This window comes from Frieseomelitta varia, unplaced genomic scaffold (genome assembly GCF_011392965.1).
Source record: "Frieseomelitta varia isolate USP_RPSP 00005682 unplaced genomic scaffold, Fvar_1.2 scaffold_984, whole genome shotgun sequence".
In the NCBI taxonomy this organism is placed as follows: domain Eukaryota; kingdom Metazoa; phylum Arthropoda; class Insecta; order Hymenoptera; family Apidae; genus Frieseomelitta; species Frieseomelitta varia.
In genome coordinates, this window is record NW_025110794.1 from 269,396 (window position 1) to 291,490 (window position 22,095).

General features: G+C 28.2%; 3 protein-coding genes and 1 pseudogene across 8 annotated transcripts in view; 2 read left to right on the top strand and 2 right to left on the bottom strand.

Moving 5' to 3' along the window:
• The first annotated feature begins 2,055 nt into the window (after window positions 1–2,055).
• On the top strand, window positions 2,056–12,524 carry LOC122538324 (interaptin-like). 3 transcript variants are annotated; one of them, XM_043672294.1, is made up of 8 exons: window positions 2,056–2,312; window positions 2,870–6,731; window positions 6,841–7,010; window positions 7,109–7,284; window positions 7,367–7,577; window positions 7,658–7,801; window positions 8,999–9,161; window positions 12,113–12,524. In XM_043672294.1, exons 2-7 carry the CDS (start codon window positions 2,918–2,920, stop codon window positions 9,149–9,151), a joined length of 4,668 nt encoding a protein of 1,555 aa, XP_043528229.1. In that variant the 5' UTR covers window positions 2,056–2,312; window positions 2,870–2,917; the 3' UTR covers window positions 9,152–9,161; window positions 12,113–12,524. The 3 variants fall into 3 exon arrangements, with proteins under 3 accessions (XP_043528229.1, XP_043528228.1, XP_043528227.1); XM_043672293.1 differs by lacking the exon at window positions 12,113–12,524 and adding an exon at window positions 9,567–11,276; XM_043672292.1 differs by lacking the exon at window positions 12,113–12,524 and having other exon boundaries at window positions 8,999–11,276.
• LOC122538332 lies at window positions 7,799–8,919 on the bottom strand (annotated as a pseudogene).
• LOC122538321 (supervillin) lies at window positions 11,495–21,780 on the bottom strand. Of its 4 annotated transcripts, none has more exons than XM_043672285.1 (27): window positions 21,647–21,780; window positions 20,996–21,178; window positions 20,667–20,825; window positions 20,510–20,598; window positions 20,302–20,431; window positions 20,003–20,228; window positions 18,511–19,896; window positions 17,114–17,820; window positions 16,831–17,036; window positions 16,667–16,748; window positions 16,414–16,561; window positions 15,897–16,155; window positions 15,540–15,816; window positions 15,379–15,477; window positions 15,129–15,297; window positions 14,897–15,054; window positions 14,386–14,829; window positions 14,163–14,314; window positions 13,633–14,094; window positions 13,400–13,550; window positions 13,195–13,346; window positions 12,847–13,119; window positions 12,563–12,686; window positions 12,293–12,487; window positions 11,943–12,217; window positions 11,727–11,882; window positions 11,495–11,657 (listed from the first exon to the last, which is right to left on the bottom strand). In XM_043672285.1, exons 2-27 carry the CDS (start codon window positions 21,174–21,176, stop codon window positions 11,571–11,573), a joined length of 6,747 nt encoding a protein of 2,248 aa, XP_043528220.1. In that variant the 5' UTR covers window positions 21,177–21,178; window positions 21,647–21,780; the 3' UTR covers window positions 11,495–11,570. The 4 variants fall into 4 exon arrangements, with proteins under 4 accessions (XP_043528220.1, XP_043528218.1, XP_043528219.1 ...); XM_043672283.1 differs by adding an exon at window positions 21,248–21,264 and having other exon boundaries at window positions 16,414–16,748; window positions 21,647–21,778; XM_043672284.1 differs by having other exon boundaries at window positions 16,414–16,748; window positions 18,511–19,893.
• Window positions 21,675–22,095, top strand: part of LOC122538325 (protein virilizer) — a 33,435-nt gene continuing 33,014 nt past the window's right edge. The window contains exon 1 of the mRNA XM_043672295.1: window positions 21,675–21,765. The gene's annotated coding sequence lies outside the window, so the exon portion shown is untranslated. The remainder of the gene's footprint in view (window positions 21,766–22,095) is intronic.

The window sequence follows — 22,095 nt, forward strand, 5'->3', positions numbered from 1 at the left end:
TTCTAAACATTGACAGCTGACAGTTTTTCCACAAATTACGAGAAGAAATTAATTACGACGGATCATTTGTGAACTGTTATGGTTGCGTCTTCGATTTTAGAGAGCCTAAGCTTGCGTTTTATGTTTTGTTTAAGTATAGTTTACGTATATAAAGAATATTTCAATTTCGTTTACGTTAGTAATAGTGCCAGTAGTGAGTGCATAATTTCGCGCAAACTATAGTGAATATTAGATTCAGATTTATTTGCGAACGTAACTGATAGCATTATCTTTGAAATATGTGCTCCTGGAGTGCAAATTAGTAGCGTGAAAATTTAAAATTAATTATTCCCCTTATATGGTTATAGAGCGTTTAGTTCCACCGGTCTGCCACAACGCGGCGCTAGTATTTCTTACCCCGTAAAACAGAGAAATTTTCATTTGCGAAAAAACCTAGTTTAGCAAGATAAATTGTGAACTTTTGTGATTGTATTACCCTAATTAGACTCTTAGCTTTCTTTTCATGCCCCATTTGACCCATAAAATGCAGAAATAAGTATTTTTATAATTAATTAGTACCACAGAGTTATCGCTAGATGGCGCCACCATGTCCATTTTGACAGTTCGCACTAATTACTAGAAAAATCTTATTAAGAGGAATAATTTGCGAACTTTTTTATATGCCTCCTTAAAATTAGGCTCGCCGCTTTCTTTCTATGTATGTTTTGTTTTAGAAAAACGTGTGTGTAAAAGGTTGAATTTTTTTTTCAATGGATCGAAGGTTGAATTTTTTTTCAATAGCGTCATTAGACAAGGAGGGCACTAGCGTGCGACAAGGACAGACATGTCTGTGTGGTAGACAAAGAAAGCAACAGCGTGCGACAAGGACAGACATATTCGCGCGGTGGACAAACAGGGCAACAGTGTACGATAAGGACAACAATATAAATTGGTTCCGGTACCTATTCTGCTATTATATTTTGTAGATTAATTTCGTATTATTTTTAATATTTACAATTGTGTTAAGTGACTTGAATACTTTAGTAACTATTCAATATTAGAAATGAATAATTTTTTAACGTTTTGTGTATCTTGGCCGGTTTAAAATTGGTATCCACTAGATATTTAAAAAAAGAATTATGTTAATAACAGCAAATAAAAATGAATGATATGTGCCTTGTTTGAGTCTGTGGATTAGTTAATTTATCGGCAAAGTAGAAATTCATCGATAAAGTAGGAATACAAATCAATCGATAAAGAAGTAAGTGTAGATGGCAGCACGTAATTCGTCTGCAGACCTGAAGCGTAATAGTGTACTACAAGCAGAAATAATATATCGCAGTAGTATACAATAAAGATAGTGATTAATTCCACCCGTACCACCATTTTACTGCTCCGTGATGATAGTATTTCACTATCTATGAATCGATCACATTTTCATTTGCAACAAACACCAATTAAGAGGAATTATTTGTGATCTTTCATAGCTGCTTCTGTTTAGTCAGTGTTTCTTTCGTTCTTTCTTTCTTTCTTTTTTCTTTCTTTATCTTTTTAGATATTTTACCCCATTTGACAGATTATTTTTATTTAATTTCTTATCTGTCGAAACTAGTAGAAAACTAGTACGCTGTCATCTGCCGGCAAATAAATAAATCTACTATTTAAAATAAACATGTATTTTCTATCATTTAAAAAAATTCGAAATATAAAGAGCAGTTTCTTTTTAAATAGTGACAAAAGAAATTTAGTATTTTATTGATAAAAATATCTTCTTACATTTATGAAATAAATAATCTGCTAATTGTTTCACTTGATAATTATATTTCTTAATGTATGTCAGATACATTTGACATAATACTGTTTGACTGATAATTTAATGTAATAATTTACATATCTGTAACTCTGTACAATTAATATAGAATTGTTTTTTTAATTCTACTTGAATGCACTATTGTGTAAGAGTCACTGATAATCGTACTTATTTAATTACTATTAACTGCTGATTATAGTTGTACGAAGTCTGCATTTCCATTATATATCGTAGAAAATTTTAATTATAGATAAAAATTTTATATCTCTCAATTTCTCAGGTTTTACTGAGGAATTGTTGAGAAAAGTATCTAAGTTGATGACAGTAGTACAGATCTCCGACTTCATTCTTGTAAACATTGTGTTTGGATTTATGAAAGTAATTGTTTTTCCTATCTGAGATTCATCAGAGTGCATTTTATACAAAACATTCAATTGATTAAGTTGTTTGATTGCAAAATCAATCGAAGAACTCTCAAATAATGTGTAATTTTGTATGTGTATGGATACGACAATCTTGGTTGGTGAGTAACTCTGCCATTAAAATCATTTTACATATTTAACAAATGTACGATCGAGCGTTGTAAAAATCTAAGTAAAACAACATTTATTGAAACTTGCCAAATATTATTCTTATAGAACAGCGTGTAATCAATTGTATTACTCAATAAATTATTGTACAACGCATTATTTACCACTGTCCTACGAAATATCGGAAGATATTAGTTAGTATAAAACAGCTTTTGTATTTTTCAATATAGAATTTATTAATAAAATTTATCGAAATCGTTTTTGCACACAGTTTACAATGTTGTTTTATTCGAGTCAGAAAAGAAAAGATTTAATAAGTTTATTTTCGTCTGATTTAAGTAAGGTTATGATAATTTTAAATATTTTTTTAAATACGATGTTTAATAAATAGTAAGACTGTAAATCTTCTGTTTGTATAGTTTGATAGTTTAAACTCAGTCCTTTTGGATGACAAACATACATTTATTGTTTTCTAATTGAGTATTTTATTCGTAATATATTTTTAAATGTATTTTGAGCATCGATGATAGTAATTGTTTTTCATCAACAGGACAATCCATGACTTCTTAGATAATCGTAATAGCCTTGGAGTTTTACCATGGAACAAATAAATGAAGTGCATAGTGATACTAACAAAACAGAATTGATAACATTAGATGTACCTTCATTAGCATCAGAATCAAATACTGATAATGTAAAGAATGAGGAAGATATTTCAGAAAATCAAGAAGACAAGCCACAGAAATGTACAGATATTATAATTCAGAATACTTTATCAACAAATGAATATGATGCAACAGATTCAAATAAAAGAATTGAAAGTAAAGAAAGTGTTGCAGAAAGCATAGATAATGCTATAATTAACGAAGTGACACAAAAAATAACAAAGAATGATGTGCAAATCCATGATCAGTGTAAAAAAAATGAGAAATCTCAGGAAGAACAAACAGAGAAGACAAATGAGATTGAAGATAATTTAAAATGCATTGAAAATACATCGTTGCATAAAGAATGTACAAACAGTGAAATACTTAATACAAATGAGGCTGAACAAAATTATGATGAGAAACAAAATGTTTGTACAGTATTAAATATAGATACAGTTGATGACACTAATGCTCACTGTCAAGCATTAATTAAAACACTTAGTGAAACCTTTGATGATAAAGACCAAACATTACATGTTACAGATACAGAGGCAGATTTGTCTAAACTAGTTGATAGTAATTCAGAAGTAATGGTACTGACTGTAGAAACTATTAATGATTTAAATGAAAGTACAGAAGAAAATATTGTTGTAACTGTACACGAAAAGGACACTGTTGTAAATTCCAATGAAAATAATGTTTCTGTAGAACAAAAAGAAATAAAGAAAACTGAAGTTGTAAATGAAGGATTTAATTTAATAGATTATGCTCAAGAAAGTGATGGAACAATTATAGAAGTGATTTCAACAGAAATTGTGGATTCTGAAATTTGTGAAAATTGTAACCAGCAAGGCAATAAGGAAGTATTAAATCATACAGAACCAGAAAAAGATTCTGTAACTCCTATTACTTCAGAAGTAATTAATAATCCAGAAACTATGGATGATGTTAATATTAAAGAAGACAACATAAAGATAGAGGACAAGAATACTGATGAAAGATATAATGTAGAACAAGAAAAAGTAAATGGAAATAGCAAGACTGAATCTTTTGATAGTTCACATAAAATTAATGTAGAAAAGAAAATTATTCATAATAAAATTACCTTACCTACATATGTCACGAATACAGAAGGAGAAAATAAATCTATAAATGAACCGGGTAAAGTGGGGACAACTAATAAAAGAAGTGTAATTCAAGATATCTTCGATGACTGGGGTGATGAAAATATAGAAGATGATAATCAGTCTAAAACACCAGATACTGTAGAAATTGAATTGAAAAGTTTATTAAATGACACAAAAACACAAACAATAGAAGAGAGCACAGTTGTGCTACTTGAAGAAGAAATTACGTGTATTGAGAAAGAATCGGTTGTAGATAATGGAAAGATTATAGAAGTTGCTACACAAAATAAAGAAATACAAATATCAAAGGAACAAATGGATAACAATCAAATAACAAAAAAACAACAAAATAGTATGAAGTCATCACTTAAAGAACAATTAACTTATTCTATATCACAGGCAGTTGGAAAGCCTACAAAAGATTCAATACACGATACTGTTGCATTTAGTCAAACTTCATCGTCACAGGTTGTGCCTACTAATCGTCGTAATTTAACCAATCAACCTTCGCCAGTCGAAATAGCAGAAGCACTAAAAGAACGACTCCGCGAAAAGCAAAAAGTAGTAGAACAACCACCACGACCTGATATAGTTTTTGTTAAAAAACTAACCCAGAGATTATCAAGTAAACTAGTAGGTAGTCCAGGAACTTCTTTACCAGCACTTATACCATTACCTCAATCTATTAATCAATCCCAACTTGATAAAAAACTGGTAGATAATACTAATACAGAAACTAACAAAGAAAGTAATTCTGATAATAAAGAATTGTTGGCAATATTAGAAGGTGATGTTGATCCAGATTGGTCTAATTTGAAACCACCAGTTTTAACAGAAGAAGGAAAACGTTCAGTAAAGATTGAACAAAGTGGTTATAATACACCACCAAAACTTGATCCTTTAGTTGAAAGAGAATTAGCTTTGAAACAACTTCTGGAATTACCAATTACGCCACCTAAAAAAAATGTACAGAAGAAGAAGAAAACACCTATTAAAACATCTAAAGCAGTGAAAAAAGTTATGTCCAACATAGAAAAAGAAATAACTGAAACTAATCCAATAAATGAAATTACGGAATCTATAGAGAATAAAAATCCTTCTGATACTGCTTCGTCTTCTTTATTTATTGAATTTCATACTCCAGAAAAGAAAACAGATGTACAAGATGTACGATTAGATGAATCAAGATCAGGCAGAAAACGAAAACTTACAGAAAAAGCTAGAGAACATGAACAACAACAAAATATTGTAAAACGTCAAAAAATATATAAAGGAAAGGTTTCACCAGGCAAGAAACAACCTCAAGAACAAAATTTAGCTGATATTAATTCATTAACTGAAAATCATATATCTAAGGAAACTATAGTACTTGCTAATGACGAGGCTACAAGAACAGATGAAATAACAAATAAACATGTCACAAATAATAATAAAGTAGATGTAGCATTAAACAAACTTGATGACACACAAAATGTATGTAATTTAAAACTTTTGAAACAAAATCTTAGTAAAAAAGGATCGCAGTCTCCTGATAAACAAAATATAGTAGTAAAAAAGATATTAAAAAATATACCTTCTAATAAAAAAACTGTTGCTGTAAAAAATAAATTAGGCACATCAAAGAAATCAGGGTCAAAGATAGTTCCAAAATCAAAAAGATCTACAGAAATCTCTATTGGAGATCCTAAACCAAAAAAGAAGATCATAAACGAAATAGATAGATTACTTCAAGATGAAGGTGTTGTAAATTTATTATACGATGTAGAACAACCTGATAAAAAAAGATTAGTTCCCATTACTAAGTCCCAAGCAAAAGTTATGGATATACAAAAAGTACAACGTGAACTTAAACTTAGAAAAAGGTTAGTACGTAATGCAGTTTTAAGATTACGTACTTCAACAACTGGTGTATCAAAAGTTTCTCCAAGATCTAAAAGAACTTCTTTATATCCAAATGATATACAAGTAGATAAAAAACTTGGAGATCAAACTGCATCAACAAAACAAATGAATTTAACATCTCAAGAGTTTATTTTACCTGCAAAGATAAGAAATGCAGCAGATGCATCTGTTATAATTAGGAGACATTCATCTAGTTCATTTTCTAGTGCATCTGGAAGTCCTAGAGTTAGTATTGATAGTCCAGAAAAGAATGAAGTTATTAAAGTTGATGAAGGAGGATCCCATTCTTTAAGGTCTACAAAAAGACGATATTCACAAGATGAAAAAGTAAATATAAAAAAAAGTAAAAAGAAGACGATACAGAAAAGTGATACAGGAAATGATCTTGATACTCTAGAAAATAAGATTGTATTTCCGGGACGTTTCAATAAAAAAATGGATTCAAAAAAGCCTGATAAAAATTCCAAACAGATAGAAACAGATGAAACTAATAATGATTTAGGAAAAATTATTACAAGATCAAATGGTACAACTACAGGTAAAGTAACATCAAAAACAAAGAAAACTACAAAGAACAAAGTTACATTTGCTAAAACAAGTGAATCAGAAAACAATGAAGAATTTTGCAAAGAAGAAGATAAACTTTCAGCCTGTCTTGCAGAAGCTGCAAATGCTCTATCAATAGTCAATGCTGGAAATCGAATTATAAGTTCAGCAGCAAATCGTAAAAATAAAGGTAAAATAATTGAAAAGAAAAATAAAAATATTTATGATAAATTTTTGTATTTAGAAAAATATTTACATTTTTATGTAAAATATACTGTATAAATATACTTATTTTTTAGCCAATGTGAATATCACTAAAACATTGGAAGTGGATAATAATAAAACAAAAATGGAAACTCGAAGTCAATTTAGTAATAAAGAAATAAATATACGTCGACATGGAAATCTTGTGCAATTAATACTTACACCATCATCTTTAACAAAAATAAGAAATGCTCTAACTCTCCAGGTAATAAAATTATGGTAATAAATTAATATTTAGTACTTTTAATTCTGTTATAAATATATTATTTTATTTATATAATAATATTTTATTTGTTCTTTTAGGTGATGCAAGAATTTCGCGAGACATTATCAATTTTGAAAAAAGATGATGATTGCAAAGTAGTTTTATTAACATCAACAGGAAGTAGTTTTTGTGAAGGTCTTGAATTATCTATGTTATTGCATACAAATAAAGAAGAACGGCGAATGCATGCCCAAGAAATGGCAGATGCAGTTAAGTATGTACTTATCCTTGTAAATATCATATCTGCACGTTACATATATTTAATTAATTAAAAAATTCATTTTTTTTATGCTTAGGGACTTCATTAAAAGTTTAGCATCATTTAACAAACCTATTGTTGCTGGAGTTCAGGGAGCTGCAGTTGGACTTGGAGTAACAATGTTGCCTTTATTTGATCTTGTGATAGCTAGTGATAAAGCTACATTCAGTACACCTTATGGTAAATTAGGACAAATTGCTGAAGGTGCTGCTGTATTCACTTTATCGCATATATTGGGAAGTGCAATTGTAAGTATATTAAACATTATATTTTTTTACGTTAATTAAGATTTTTATATAATAAAAGTAATACTAAATTTGATTTGCAGACAAGTGAATTATTATTAGGTGGAAGAACATTAACAGCTAGTGAAGCATTAAGAGCTGGTCTTGTTACTCGAGTTCTGTGGCCTGATAGATTTCAAGTTGAATTATTACCGACATTAAAAGCTATGAGTGAACAATCTTCACAAGTATGTATTTTATATTAGTTAGTATATAATATAAGTGTTATATAATATAAGTGAATGTAAAATTATTACTTATGAAGTTGTGCGTTACACATTCTTAAATGGGATACAGTAACCTTTATGAGCAGAACCAGAATAAAGTAATTCTTGAACATTTTCCTTGTTTCTATCTTGAAAAATGCATAAATGATTTTCTGGGCATAATAAATGCATAAATGATAGTATGTTGAGTACAAATCAGATCGTATATGTCCACAAAATTCATGAGTATTGCACATTCTCTTCTATATGAAAAAATATATTACATTTTTGATAATGTGATAATATAATAATTGCAAACATTTACTTTTACACATTTGAATGTTTGTGTAATAAAATCATTTTCCAGATATGTATATTTTTGAAGCCTCCAGTAATGTGACTCTTGGCAATTATACTTTAACGTTACATTATATGGTATTAGATAAGAATTGTTTCTATCACTTTTACCATAAACATTTATTGCTTCTTGATTATATTTATATATATTGAGTTGTGTTATGGGAACACAAAACTGTAAAAATAAAAAAAATGGTAATTGTTAAATATAGGTCTTAATGTTGGTTTCAAGGTTTCAAAAATTTATTTATACACACTTTCATGTGCGATTTATTATTAAGCGAAATAGATAAATTCCCAAGTTCTCTTGTCCATTGCCAAGGACAAGAGTATTGTTCTTTTCCATTAGAACAATAACAAAATCTTTCTGTTAAACCAGATATCCAAAATTGGTTATGAATTACATTACATACTTCGTTAATTTCGCATTTATGTATATCACTTTCTCCATTAATCTGTATTAATATGCATTATATATTCTTTTTATATATAATATTTTATATTAATATATGATATAATATTTTATAATTTAATATTTATATATCATTTTTTATATATAATTGGATATACATACACCATCCAAATACTTGAATGTAGTACTATTTAATTTACTGCTAATTATAACATAAGAACTAAAACATGTAGTTATCGTGAATAATAGGAAGTAAATTAAAATAAACATTTTTACATGTACTAAATAATATATAGAATCAATGTTAGAAAATAGACTTTTGCACTCTCATCAATAATGTATATAAAACTAATTAATATTTATACCATACTGAGTTCTGTTTATTTAATCTCTTGTTTATTCATTTTCAGTCTATGGAAGCTACAAAGGCATTGTTACGTCATAGTTTGAGAAAAAAATTGGATGCGGCATTAGAATCAGAAACATATTTGCTGATACAACATTGGTGTTCTGTAGAATGTCAAGCTGCTATAAAAGCTTACATTGATGGAAAAGTCCAGTGAAATTTAAATGGTAATACTCTGTTTTATCTGTACATCTGTTTTTAATCATTTGTAACTTATATGCTAGAAAAAAAATAACGAGAATATTAAGCATGGATGAGACAATTATTTTCATGAAGTATTAAATATGACGGTAGTAATTTTATAGTACATACATATAACAATATGCAAAGTGTAAATACATGTTTGTCATTGTTATATATAATTTGTATATGAAATTATATAATATATTATTTCTTTAAAAAAGGAGATTGTTTCAAAATTAGTTTTCACATTTATTATCTGTTATTCTATTATTAAACATTGTATATAAAATTATAATTCATTATAAATGATATTCAAAACACAAAAATAATAATGAGTTAATTAAAATATCTTCTAAAAAGACTTCAAAAAATTCAATTGTGTGCTATAGATGCCTACTGATTTTGAATGGAAGTACTAACGTCAAATTCCATACGTTGTAAATTGGATTTGAAGATTAATAACGAGATAATTAATTTGAAGAATACAAGAAAAAAAATCACGGATCTGGTGTGTCATTTTATATCAGCCAACGCACGATTATTATAAATGCGATTATTATATATAAAATATAATAATTATCCGGATGAACTATTTTAATATTAGATGATTTAGATATATGGATTTACATGCACGCATGATCATACACAAAATATTTCATGTTATTGTTTTGAGTAATTTTTAAATTATGCTTTACCTAAAAAAATATGTACAGGGCATCCACAAATTTATTGTCTGGTGTTTTTTCTCGTAAACAATAGATGGAAAAATGAAAAAGGCTAAAGTACTCTTTTTTTCTATATGCAATGTAATGATACGTAATCGTTGAATTCATCTTCATATTCGCTTTCATATAATATAAAAAAATAAATATAACATTCCATTTAAAAAAATTGAAGGTTACTTTCAGTTCTCAAAAAGCAGTATGACTAGAAAAAATTTCTATTACATTGCGTACAGAAAACAATATAACTTTATCTTCTTTCATTTTTCCATAGCATCAATCGAAAAAGCTGGACAGTAAATCCGTGAACACCTTGTATTTTCTGTTTTATTCAGAAACAGAAAATATATAGAACATAATCGATTTTGCACAATTTAATATTTTGTGTAAAAAAAGAAAAGAAAAAATAAATGGCGAAAAAATCATTAAGTAATGCTTAAATATAAAGAAACTCATGATATAAATGCTTGGATTATCCAAGACGATAATATATTACGCATCTCATTTTGTATATGTGTGTGTATGTAAATTTTTTTATAGTATATCATTATTGTAGAATAAAATAAGAAATGACCATTGTAAGCATTAGGGTGAATTTGTGTTCTTTGCACACATCAATAAATTTTGAACAGAATGTAATCTTAAATTACATATTAAAACGTAATTTATACTTCTTTTATACTTGACATAATGTTGTGCCTTGGTCAATTTATAAAAGAATAAGAAATATAGATATAGAAAGAAGATATTTGTAATTACACTCTGGAAAAAGTACAACAATTGACTGATGATTAAAATAATTTTAAATATATCAAATTGTTTTTAAATAATTTTTATTCAATTTGTTGATAACGTACATGATTATATATTTCAGATTGTTTATTTCTATTATTAGTTATATATACTTCAAATATCAACATATATACATAAGTATTTTATATGTATGTATTGCTTTCAACAATACAATCATATTGGATATATTTTATGTCAAAAAGCAATTAAATTATTTTATGATACAAATAATGTATTTTACTTCAAAATCATGTAAATCATAAATATAAAAAATATATAAAATAGTTATTTTAAAATAACGTAGCGTTATAGACAAGTTCAAAGAAGGGCCATTCCAGAAAATGGACTTATAACCTTCCTTGAACTTAATGTATGAGATTTAAGGATCATAAGGGGCTATGAAATAAGACTCAAGGCAACATTGAGAAATTTCATTGAATACTGTTCAAAAACATGGAGTATGTTGTAAAGAATACAGTCGCTCTTGTACAAATGTTACACATGTAAGAATAAGCCATTCTAAAACATTGTATTATCATTGAATATAAAGCCCATACAAATATAAAGGAAATATTCACAAGCCAATTTATGTTTAGTATGTATTAAAAATATATAATCACCTATGTTTGTGCACGCACAGGTGCACGTATGTATGTAGTATATATTATATTTGAAATAGTAGTAAATATTTTTAACTGCATTATAATATTAGTTTCTCTTTTATCGATAGGCAACTTTAGGCATATCTTAAACGCGAATTATACATTGAGAAGTTGAAAAGTTTAAAGTTATGAACATCATAAAACAATTAACAAAAACTTTATTAATCGCTTTACAGGGGCAGCTATTTCTTATAGGATCGGCAGTCTGGACGTTTCATCAGAAAAGTCCTATTTCTTTTTTAAGGTTCACTTGTTTCCAAACTGGAAGTTCTTGAAATTCTTCTTTAGTCATACCTAATATTTCCTGTTAAAATACATAATATATGTATCTCTTATTAAAATTCACTTATTAGTAATAGTTTACAAAATATACTTGAAAATGTTGTTGAGATAAATACAACTCCAAGTGTGTAGGATCAACTCCTTGTGGTAATGGTCGTTGTAATAATTGAGCCGGAGGATACGTACTTTGCGTTAACCGAACTAACTCATTCTCTACAGTCAATACCTCTCCAGGATTTCGACCATCCTAATTACAAACTATCTGTTTGAATCATAATTTTAATACTTCTAAAAAATGTAAAAATACCTCTATATTTAATTCCGCTATATCATCGCGATATGTCCATGTAGGAAATAGATTTATAAATTGTAAAGGTTCAAGACCAGCCCAGACTAGATAAATCGGATATTTATTAGTTTCTGGATGAATTCTTTGCCAATACTGCATAGCCATCATCATTGCTGCTCTTCTTTCAGCTTGCCATCTGACAGCTTTACTACCGGATTGGTCCTCTGTTCCAGTATTGGGCCACCAGCCTTGCCATATCCATAATTCGTTTTTGTTATCCAACAAAAATAAGGCTGTAATGATAGTTTAATCAGTTTATAATGTAAATAAAAAAAGTTTTTGATTCTTTATTAAATTATATGAATTACCTGGTTGGTAAACTTGATACAAATCTTCCTGTAAAAAAGGAAATGGAGTTGGCAAAGAAGCACGATGAGGACATAATATTTCTACACATTTAAATTCTTTAGAAATGCTTGATAAATGAAACAGTCTTGGAGTATGTTCCTGTAATTGATCTTTTTCTAATGATATATACAACTTTTTGTTCATTTGTCCCAATGCTGTGCAATAAAATTTATCTTATTTATTATTCTTATATAACAATAAGTTAATACTAAATATAATTCTTTACCTACCATTAATAAATTCCTCTGGTTCCATTCCTTCATTAATTTCAAGAATTTCTTTGTCATCTGTAGATGTTAAACCAGTTTCTTGAGATTGATTTTTTTTAAATTTAGTTGCTGCATTAATTGCATTCTAAAATGATAAAATGCATTGCATATATAAAAATTTTTATTTTTAATATTTTGCTTTAATACGTAAATCTAAATTTGCAACTGATTATATTTAAACAGAAAAAATATTTTACTTTTTACAATATCTGAAGTATCTTGTAATACGTATAATATAAGAATACCTTTTTAATATGAGGTAAGGAGTTACATCCATGCCATACATAAATTTTGTTATTTTTAGTATCTAATAATATAAGAGAACCTCTGCTTCGTAATTGACGAGTACTACAAGGAATCTCTATTAAAGATACCTCTGACTCTAAAGTACCACGACATATATACAATCGCCACCGTTCATCGCACTTTGTATTCGTTTTCTTGCCATTATGTACAATCATTTTTCCAGAAAATAAATTGAGAAATGCTGCCGGTTCGTGCCCTTGAACTACGCGAATCTGTAAAAGAAAATATGTCGATATAAATTTAATATATTTATTCCAATAATACTTTTAATTTATATTAATAATTACCTGAGGTGCTTGATCATTATCTAATTCAATAGTTAGTAACGCTGCAGCACCTTGTTCATTCAAAGATGCACTTTGCCCTTGCCAAATAAAATATACTGAGCGATCACGTCCCTTTGCAGAATGTTTTGATGGCAAACCACTAAGCTCACGACCTAGGTAAAGAATAGTATAGTGCATATCATTAAACAACATATTTAATATTTACCAGTAACTGTAACAGAATACATCCAATGCACAATGTAACTATCTGCAGAATAAAATTGTCCAACAGATGAATCGTCTAGAAGACTATGTGAAAATTCATCAATATGCCAAACTTTTAGACCCATTGTTGTAATAATGAATTGTTTCATTAGCTGAAAAATAATCATTTACATATTTTTATTTACATATAATTATTTTTTTTATTAGATATTACTAAATAATAATTTTGATTACCTCATTGTCATACCAACCAGTGCCTCTACCTAAATGAGTTCCTTCAAGAATTAAATCAACTGGAGTGGTATTTTCTTCTAGTAAATTATTAATATCGCACATTTCTATAGTTACAGTTCCATCAACGTTCTCTTTATTCTTAGTAGCTCGAATTCGTATTATACCAGAAACGTTTGGCCAATCAAGGAATTTTTCTCTGAAAAGTATCGTTTCAACATGTTGTGTCAATTTGGCAAGTAAACACCATTTAGGTCTGACTTTAGCAGCTTTCAAATCTGTTTTTGACACAGTGCGTCTACCAATCATAGATGCTGCACTAATTGGGCATACAGTACATTCTGTATAATCATATCCTTCTTGCCACATTTCTGTAGCAAGATGTGTAGCAAGCTTTTTTTTATCAGTTGAAGCTCCTTTACCACTCCATATATACATTTCACTACCAAAATCAAATACTAGCACCTTATAAGAAAAAAATATAATTACTTATAATTAAATTAATTATAAATATATATCGTATTAAAATCTACCTTATTTGGATCGAGCATTTCAATTTTTGGTATAGTACCCCAATATTTTTCAAGTGGTACCAGTTCTTCATCTTTAATTTCGTACACCATATTCGTATCTATCATGAAAGTTTCATAAAGTTCATCTTCGTCAGGATGTCCACCCTCAATAACTATTATTATTACAATGATATTATTGCTAGAATATTCTTATATTTATATATAATAGAAAATACTATCTTACCATCGACGTTCTCGCTTCCTACCCCAAGATAATTCCAAAATTTTTGCAATTGACTTTTTGTACAAGTTATTTTATCTTCAGAAATAGTAATAACTTGGGATGTTTGACAACCAAGATCTTTATTTTGCTGAATACTCATTGCAATTTCCGCACCTCGTGCTTTTTCAATAACATTGCAATACTTTCCAACATAATTATAAACCTCTGATTTTGTTACTAGAACAAAATTATCACCACTATTAATGCTTTCTGCAACTGGCTCAACTAATCTCACTTGTACATGTCTCCGGCCTTTAATTAATATTAACATCAAGTCTTTGTATGGCTGTAATCTATTCGTGGAAATATTTGTTTCTGCCACATTCCTTAACATCACATTACAAAAGTCTTCAGTAGAAGCCAAGCCAGCTAGAGCTTCCATAGCTAATGACGAATTTTTAGCTACTGTAACATAGTATAGTAATTATTATAGTAACATATATCAATTATTTGATACTTTACGAAGACTTACGTTTTTCAACATTTAATTGTTTCATTACTTTTTCTGCAATACCAGTTCGTATCTCAGTATACTCTGATTTTAAATCAGTACGAGCTGCAAGCGTTTTAAGTGGATTTCTAGACACAAAACGTCGTCGTTTCAATCGTATATTTCGTTTTTGAACCAATCTATAAGAATATAAATTTATAGAAACTAAATCTAATGAATGATTAACAATATTAGTAAAAAATAAAAGACTCACAATTCAGATTGCGATGTAATCATATCAAAATCGCTTTCATTTAAATCAACAGATTCAGCCTCACATTTTTCTAATGAAATTCCAGTAAAGAAAGAGGTAAATGTTTCGTCATCTATTTTAGGTACTGAGACAATAGGTGATACATTCTTTCCCGTTTTCAACTCTTCAGCTATGAAATACATTTTTTAAGTAATATTAATGGTGAAAGAAAAATACTCTGATAAAACTCCTAAAATAACTATTCACTAACCACTGTCATCGCTTGTAGGTTCAGAGAAGCTGCCTCGCAATTTAATATATGAATCTTTATTTGGGCTAGCTGGTGTAGATATAGCATCTTTTGCATATCCTAAAAATATAAAATATATGGTGGCATTTACTCTACTTAAAAATTCAGATTTGAAATATTACCTTTCTTCGCTCTAAACCGTTCAGGACGAGGAGTTTTTTTCTTTCTATCTGTAATATTTCCTGTAACTTCAATAAGCGGAGATGATGGTCCTGGATCTAAGTTTTCTAATTGTTCTACCTTCATTTTACCAGCTACTGTAAACTTTGTTACATCTGGAGCTGCTATTCTTTTCTTCCAACCCTCTGTTGCAGATTCTAGCTTTCCAAGGCAATCTGCAAGTACTCCTTGTTTGATACTTACTTCTTCTTTATTCAATGAATTGGAACATACTCCATCCTGATATCAATTTTAATTGATAATAATAAATATTGCAATGTATTTTAACTTTGTAATAAAATTAATTTAATACAGTTTACCGATGAATTAGATGACTCAGGAGCTATACGTCGCTTCCAATTTGTATTTCCACTACGTTGTAGTGCAGCTAATCGTTCTGCAATACTCATACTTGGACCATCATTAATATCTACTGTCGGTATTGCTTGCGTTACGCTACGACATAATCCTGGAAGAGGTACACCATGTTGTTTTTGTGTTATTGTATTATTCGACTCACTTTCATTGGTTTTGTTGCTAATTGCGTGATGGCTGACGCTTTTCAATAATGAAGTACACCTACAAGTAGTGCAATACATACATTTACACTTATGCTTTTTACATAACGTAATCTTATCAGTAGTTAAAGTAATAAATAAAAGGTTCGACGTCACGTAAAAGCCATATTTGATAAAATATACTGTACTAGAAAAAGTACAGCAAATATTTTCATAATTTATTCAACTTCTAAAACTCTTGTTAATATAATATTAAAATATAAAATTATGTTCCATTTAAAATGATGTTTAATAAATAAATTAATATAATATTTGTTACCTGGTTTGTTTTGAAAAAATAGGATGACAGGAAGGAGCCGCAGGTTCATCTTTTACGTTATGTATTTCATGACTTACAGAGAATATCTCACCTCCAGATATTTGTAAAATGTCTTCATATTTTTTAGATGTAGTAATTTGAACATTATCTATGTTATTTAATGAAGATTTGAATTTTGTTCTATTTAATTCATCCTGTGTACTATATTTGTGAAAAGGCACTGTATATTTTTGTTTAATTTCATGTTGCCTACCTTCTGTATGATTATCCTTTTTATTATAGGTACAATTTAAACCATATTGCGTTGGATAATTATTTTCTATTATGCTTCCTGTCTGCACATAACATCTTGTATCAAAACTAAAGTCACGTTCATATTAAGTCGTTTATCTTTTCTTGTCAAGTATTACTATTTACCTTATTTTCTTCTAATTTTAAATTAGGTTTTGCTACAGAACGTGATGAAATATCACAATTTTCAAATGTCTGTTGTTCTATTTCCTCAGATTCTTTTTTAAGTACAGATTTTATTAACTTCATTCCTTCAAGTTCAAGATTTTTTGCTTGCGGCAAATTATGTGCATGTAACGCCACAGACTTTAAAATGCTTTTTGGTAAATCACCTCCAAAAATGAAACAATTAAAATATTGGTAATTTATATTATACAAAAACACGTTTGAGTAAATACACAAAACTTACTAGTATCTAATAGACGTTGATTAATAGTACTCAATGGAGATATTCGGGATGCTACTTCAACTTCCTCGGATGTAACTGGTTGTGTTTTATAACGAGCAGCAGGCCGTCTTCGTGAATGCCTTTCCAAAGGTATATTTGATACTGAAGTTTTTTCAATTTTCTGATTAAACAAACGTACTCGTTCTGCCAAACTTAATTTAGAGGGATCAAATTCATCATCAGTCGTAGTTTCTTCTTCCAAATTTGATTTTTTAACTGATGTGGCATTGAGTTGATTTTGCAAAACTGCTTCCTGCACTTCTTGAAAAGTCACTGGTTGAGTATTAAATCTATCATTTCCTTGATTCTTTCGTTCTCTATATCGTTGTATACCACGTGAACCTTTAGTCTGTGTTTTTTGAGGTATGATATCCTTTTCTTTGGAATTTGCCTTTTCTTGTAAAGTTTTAAAATGCAATGTCATTTTGGAAACACTGTTATTATATTGTATATCATTACTTTCTTGAATGTTTCCATCACTTGTTTTTTCTTGCACACACAGCATTTGATTACTCAAACACTCTTTATCATTCATTCTAATAGAAACTGGAGTACTACTATCAATACTGTTATCTACAAGTCCATGTGAAATCACTTTATTTCCTTCTTCACTTTCAAATACTATGACAGTTTGCTTTTCTTTATCTGTAAATTTCTCTTTTACTGTGCTGTAATTGAATATAGTATTAATTTATTAAATATTTCCACAATTAAAAAAGAAAATTAATGATTTATGTAAATTATTATAACATGATATTATTTTAAACTTTATAGTGCAAAAATCTCATGACTCAATGTGTCTAAATATATATACAAAAATATTTAATAAGCATTTATTATTGAAATTTTAAAATATTTCTTACCTTTACAATTTTTATATTGGTTTATGCATATACTTTATACATACAAGTAAATGAAAAAGAAAGAAAATACGCTAAATTTAATATTTTTTATAAATATGTTTAAGAAGAAAAAAACAAAAATTTTAAATACTATTTTAAATTAGAATTAACTTTTAAACAGGCATACAGGTTGTGTGCATGCTCCGACTCTCTGTTTTCTGTAGCTTTTAGAATTACTAGGTAGTCTATAATTAAACTTGGCACAGATTCAACATCTTGCCAAAGTTACATATTACTATTCAGATTAAATACACAAATGAATATATGCTACAGAATACTACAACATATATCATATTGATAAACAATAATAAATTAATAAAAATTAAAGCATGTACTTTAATGAAAAGTTTAGAATAACAGAATTTTAATGTGATTGTTTTTTTAAATACAAAGAATAAAAGATAATTAAAAAATATAATCTTTAATAAATAATGAATAATTTAATTTTTTAATTACCTGTACAATTTTTCACAAGGAATAATAGAAGTATTGGCACTCTCATCACTCAAGGAAGGGGCTGCTTTGAAATAGATATTACTAGTTGCTAATTTTCCTTCTGATATAGCACCTACAGATATTAATTCAAGAGATCTTCGTTTATTAAGTACACCATTGAATTCATTAGGAATATTAGAAGGCTGTATATGACCCACAGATTGTGCTCTTTTTCGCAAAAATAAATTTGCTGGTTCTATAGATATATCATCACTAACGACTGTTTCATCGTATAAGTTTAAACGGACTCGTGATTCGTTGTCTCTATTGCCGGGTTGCTTTAATATAGGTCGTACAGGATCATTCTCTAACACTGCACTTGTTCTATTTTGTAATGTACGATTTCTAAGCATTGACAATTTTTTTGGCGAGGTCAATTCTGTTTCATAGTTACATTCATCTTGTGAATTTTTTCGAGTACATTTTAAAATAGTTTTTTTAGGTTTATCATCATGTTCATCCGATTCTGTACTCGATTTCTTTTTTAGTATTGGCCGTGGTTCTAAAGATGGATCATTACCAAATGATTCTTCTCTACTATGCTTTTTCTTTAGGATTGGCCTCACTTCAGAACTATCAAGTATTTCAGAACCACTCACAATTGTTGTATCCATTGTAATGGTCACATGATGATTAACAGTAGTTGTTCGTTGACTATTTGTAGATTTTCTTTTAAGTATACCCTGTGGTTCTGTAGAACCAATCTGACGATCTTCTCGATCATCTTCTCTAGATGATTTTCGTTTTAATATTGAAGTAGGCTGAGGATCTGGACTCTGATCCCTTTTAATAATTTCATCTAAAGACGATCGTCTTTGATTTTTTAATATTGGTCTGAATTCAGAATAGGTATTGTCAATAGACGAAATATCGGGTGAGCAACTGCGCCGTCGAAGTATTTCACTTTCGTCCAAACTACTCCGTTTCTTTAAAATACCATGTTTTTTATGTGTAAGTTCTCTAACAGATGGTGAAAATGTTACAGGCAAAACTGTGTGATTCGTAGTGGTAGATAAATTTTGACCTATATCAATATCAGACATTTTATGTTTGAGAATTGAAACTGGTAAATGTTGATGACTTAAAGATCCATCTTGAGAGTGTTCATCATTTGATTTTTTCAAAATAGAACTTTTTCTTGGAGATAATTGCAATGCACGCGTATTATTCGTATTTTCTGTAACTTGATTTGGTGTATTAGATGAACGATTTTCTAATCGTGATCCATAATTTGTCGATAAATTTGAGTGTGACTTAAGTCTTTCTACACGTTCTATTGCAGATTTTGTTAACGCTGTTAATGCGTCAACTCTTCGTGAAACTTCTGAATCACTATGGCCACCGCTACTACAATATTAAATTTTATAACAATTCCAAATTTAATACAAATACATAAATTGAAAAAATTACAAAATAAGAAAAACATTATAAAAATATTAATGAATACAATTACCTAGTTCGTTGTATATTTTTGTTATTTGCAGGAGAATTCAATGAGGGCAATGTATAAGTTTTTGAATAATTTTCTTTAACTTTCTGGCAAGTATTTTTCGAGTCAAAAGACTTTTTACTTAAATTAGTTGTTTCTTGTTGATTATTAGAATATGAAGTAGATATTGTATCAGATATGTAGCCTTGTTTATTTGATTGTCTTCTAGTTTGTCTAATATTACATTCAGCTAAAATATATATAAAATTTTTAATAAAATAAAATTTTTAACAAAATAAAATAAATTTTTTTATATTACTTACATTGGTTTGAACGATCTCCTGTTATTGTTTCCATATTAAGTGAACAATTTAAATATGATTTTCGTTTATAACTTTTATCTCTTTCTCGTGACGAATTTATAATACTATTATTGTTTGATATTGGATGTTCCTACACAAAATTGTTACGTATTATATAACATATTATATTAATATATATTCTACAATCAAATCAGCTATGATAACTTACATCTTTAATTGATAAACTAGTACTAGGTTGGAGGCCCAAAGGTGTAGAATTTTCTGACATACCCAATTTTTTTGACAACACTGTTCCACCTACACAGCACACATATATATAAATATTAAATTATACTGATTTAAGATAACTATAAAATGTAACTTACCATTAGGTGATATAATAGAGGCAGCTCGTAATCTAGAAGCTTTTGTTTCACGAACTAATGCTGTTTTATATAATATATGATTTTTATTACTTTCCTTAGTTTCTGATCTTGAAATCAATCGACTATTCCTTTCCAACATGGAGGTACGACCTTTATCTTCTATTATAAAAGATATTGACAATTATTAATACTAAACTGAAGTACATTACATATATTCCCAAAAATTATATTTTTTGGCAATTGTTTTTTAGACTAATAATAGACATTTAAACTGATGAATTGATGAATATGAAACTTATGAAGTTTAAAGATACATGGACTACACTTACTATTTGTGTTACAAGATGTTATATTCTTTTTAATTGGACATTCTGAATTTTGTTGATTATTGTGTATCTCATTATAGTGACAACAAATATTTTGATTTTCATATCGTGTGGAATTATTTTGTATTCCATTTGAAGTTCCTTCACTGGTTGCCATTAAAACTGTGGCTCCAGTAGTTACCATCCCTAAAAGTAAATAATTATTATATCTGACATTTTTAAGGACTCTCCTTATTATCACTTAATTATACATACACAAACATATTTAATTTCTTGAGATCCAAAAGTATAGGTCATATAGAAGGTAAATACAAATATAAAATTAAAAATTTTAATAATTTTTTTGATAATATAATAATGTTATATATTTCAATAAATAAAAATAATAATCATAAACATTTTGACAGCAATTCATTTATTCCTTATGAGTTTAAAACATATATATACATGGTATTGAATCTAAAAATAATGTTAACAAAAATTTTCATCTGTTTCAAAACTGAAATTTAACCATACATATTGTTACAAGATATAATATGAAAGATCCTTATTAAAAAAGGTAACTATATATTTGTCAAATTTAATAACAATATTTCAGATATTTACAATATTCTAATGTTATACAGTATGAATTATAACTCTCCTCACACTTACTGATCTAATATAACTTTTGTTTCATTGCAGCTGTATCACGATTTCAAAAAACAAATTTACAAATAATCAAGAATGCAACCAGTGACGCAGATCAGTTATGCCGTTATCACAGCTATTCAGTAAGTACTACTTATAAAATACATATAAAAAGTACCCATTAAAATCGGGCAAATATACAAAATATATGAAATTTAAGTTTTATCGCAGATAAAAATTTTACAACGGAAAGAAAAATTTGTCCGCAAAGAATTGCACAGGTATTAGTCATGACAATTTCTCTCATAACGAAGTAGAACGAATAAAACCGAAGATAGATATTAAACTAGATGGCGTTACGTGAATTTAATAAATATATATTATTATAAAAGAATAAAAAATTACATGTATAACTGAATGAAAAATATCTAAATTTATAAAAATTTCAAGATATTTAACTTCTTTTTACTTCT

Excerpts from the sequence above, each read along its gene's own strand:
- LOC122538324 (XM_043672294.1), top strand. The coding sequence starts at position 2,918 with ATGGAACAAATAAATGAAGTGCATAGTGATACTAACAAAACAGAATTG. Across the intron at positions 7,578-7,657 it reads ATATATTGGGAAGTGCAATT|ACAAGTGAATTATTATTAGG; the intron begins GTAAGTATATTA and ends TTTGATTTGCAG. Across the intron at positions 7,802-8,998 it reads TGAGTGAACAATCTTCACAA|TCTATGGAAGCTACAAAGGC; the intron begins GTATGTATTTTA and ends ATTCATTTTCAG.
- LOC122538321 (XM_043672282.1), bottom strand. The coding sequence starts at position 21,176 with ATGGTAACTACTGGAGCCACAGTTTTAATGGCAACCAGTGAAGGAACT. Across the intron at positions 17,037-17,113 it reads TCAACGTCTATTAGATACTA|GTGATTTACCAAAAAGCATT; the intron begins GTAAGTTTTGTG and ends TCATTTTTGGAG. Across the intron at positions 13,120-13,194 it reads ATAATGATCAAGCACCTCAG|ATTCGCGTAGTTCAAGGGCA; the intron begins GTAATTATTAAT and ends TTTCTTTTACAG.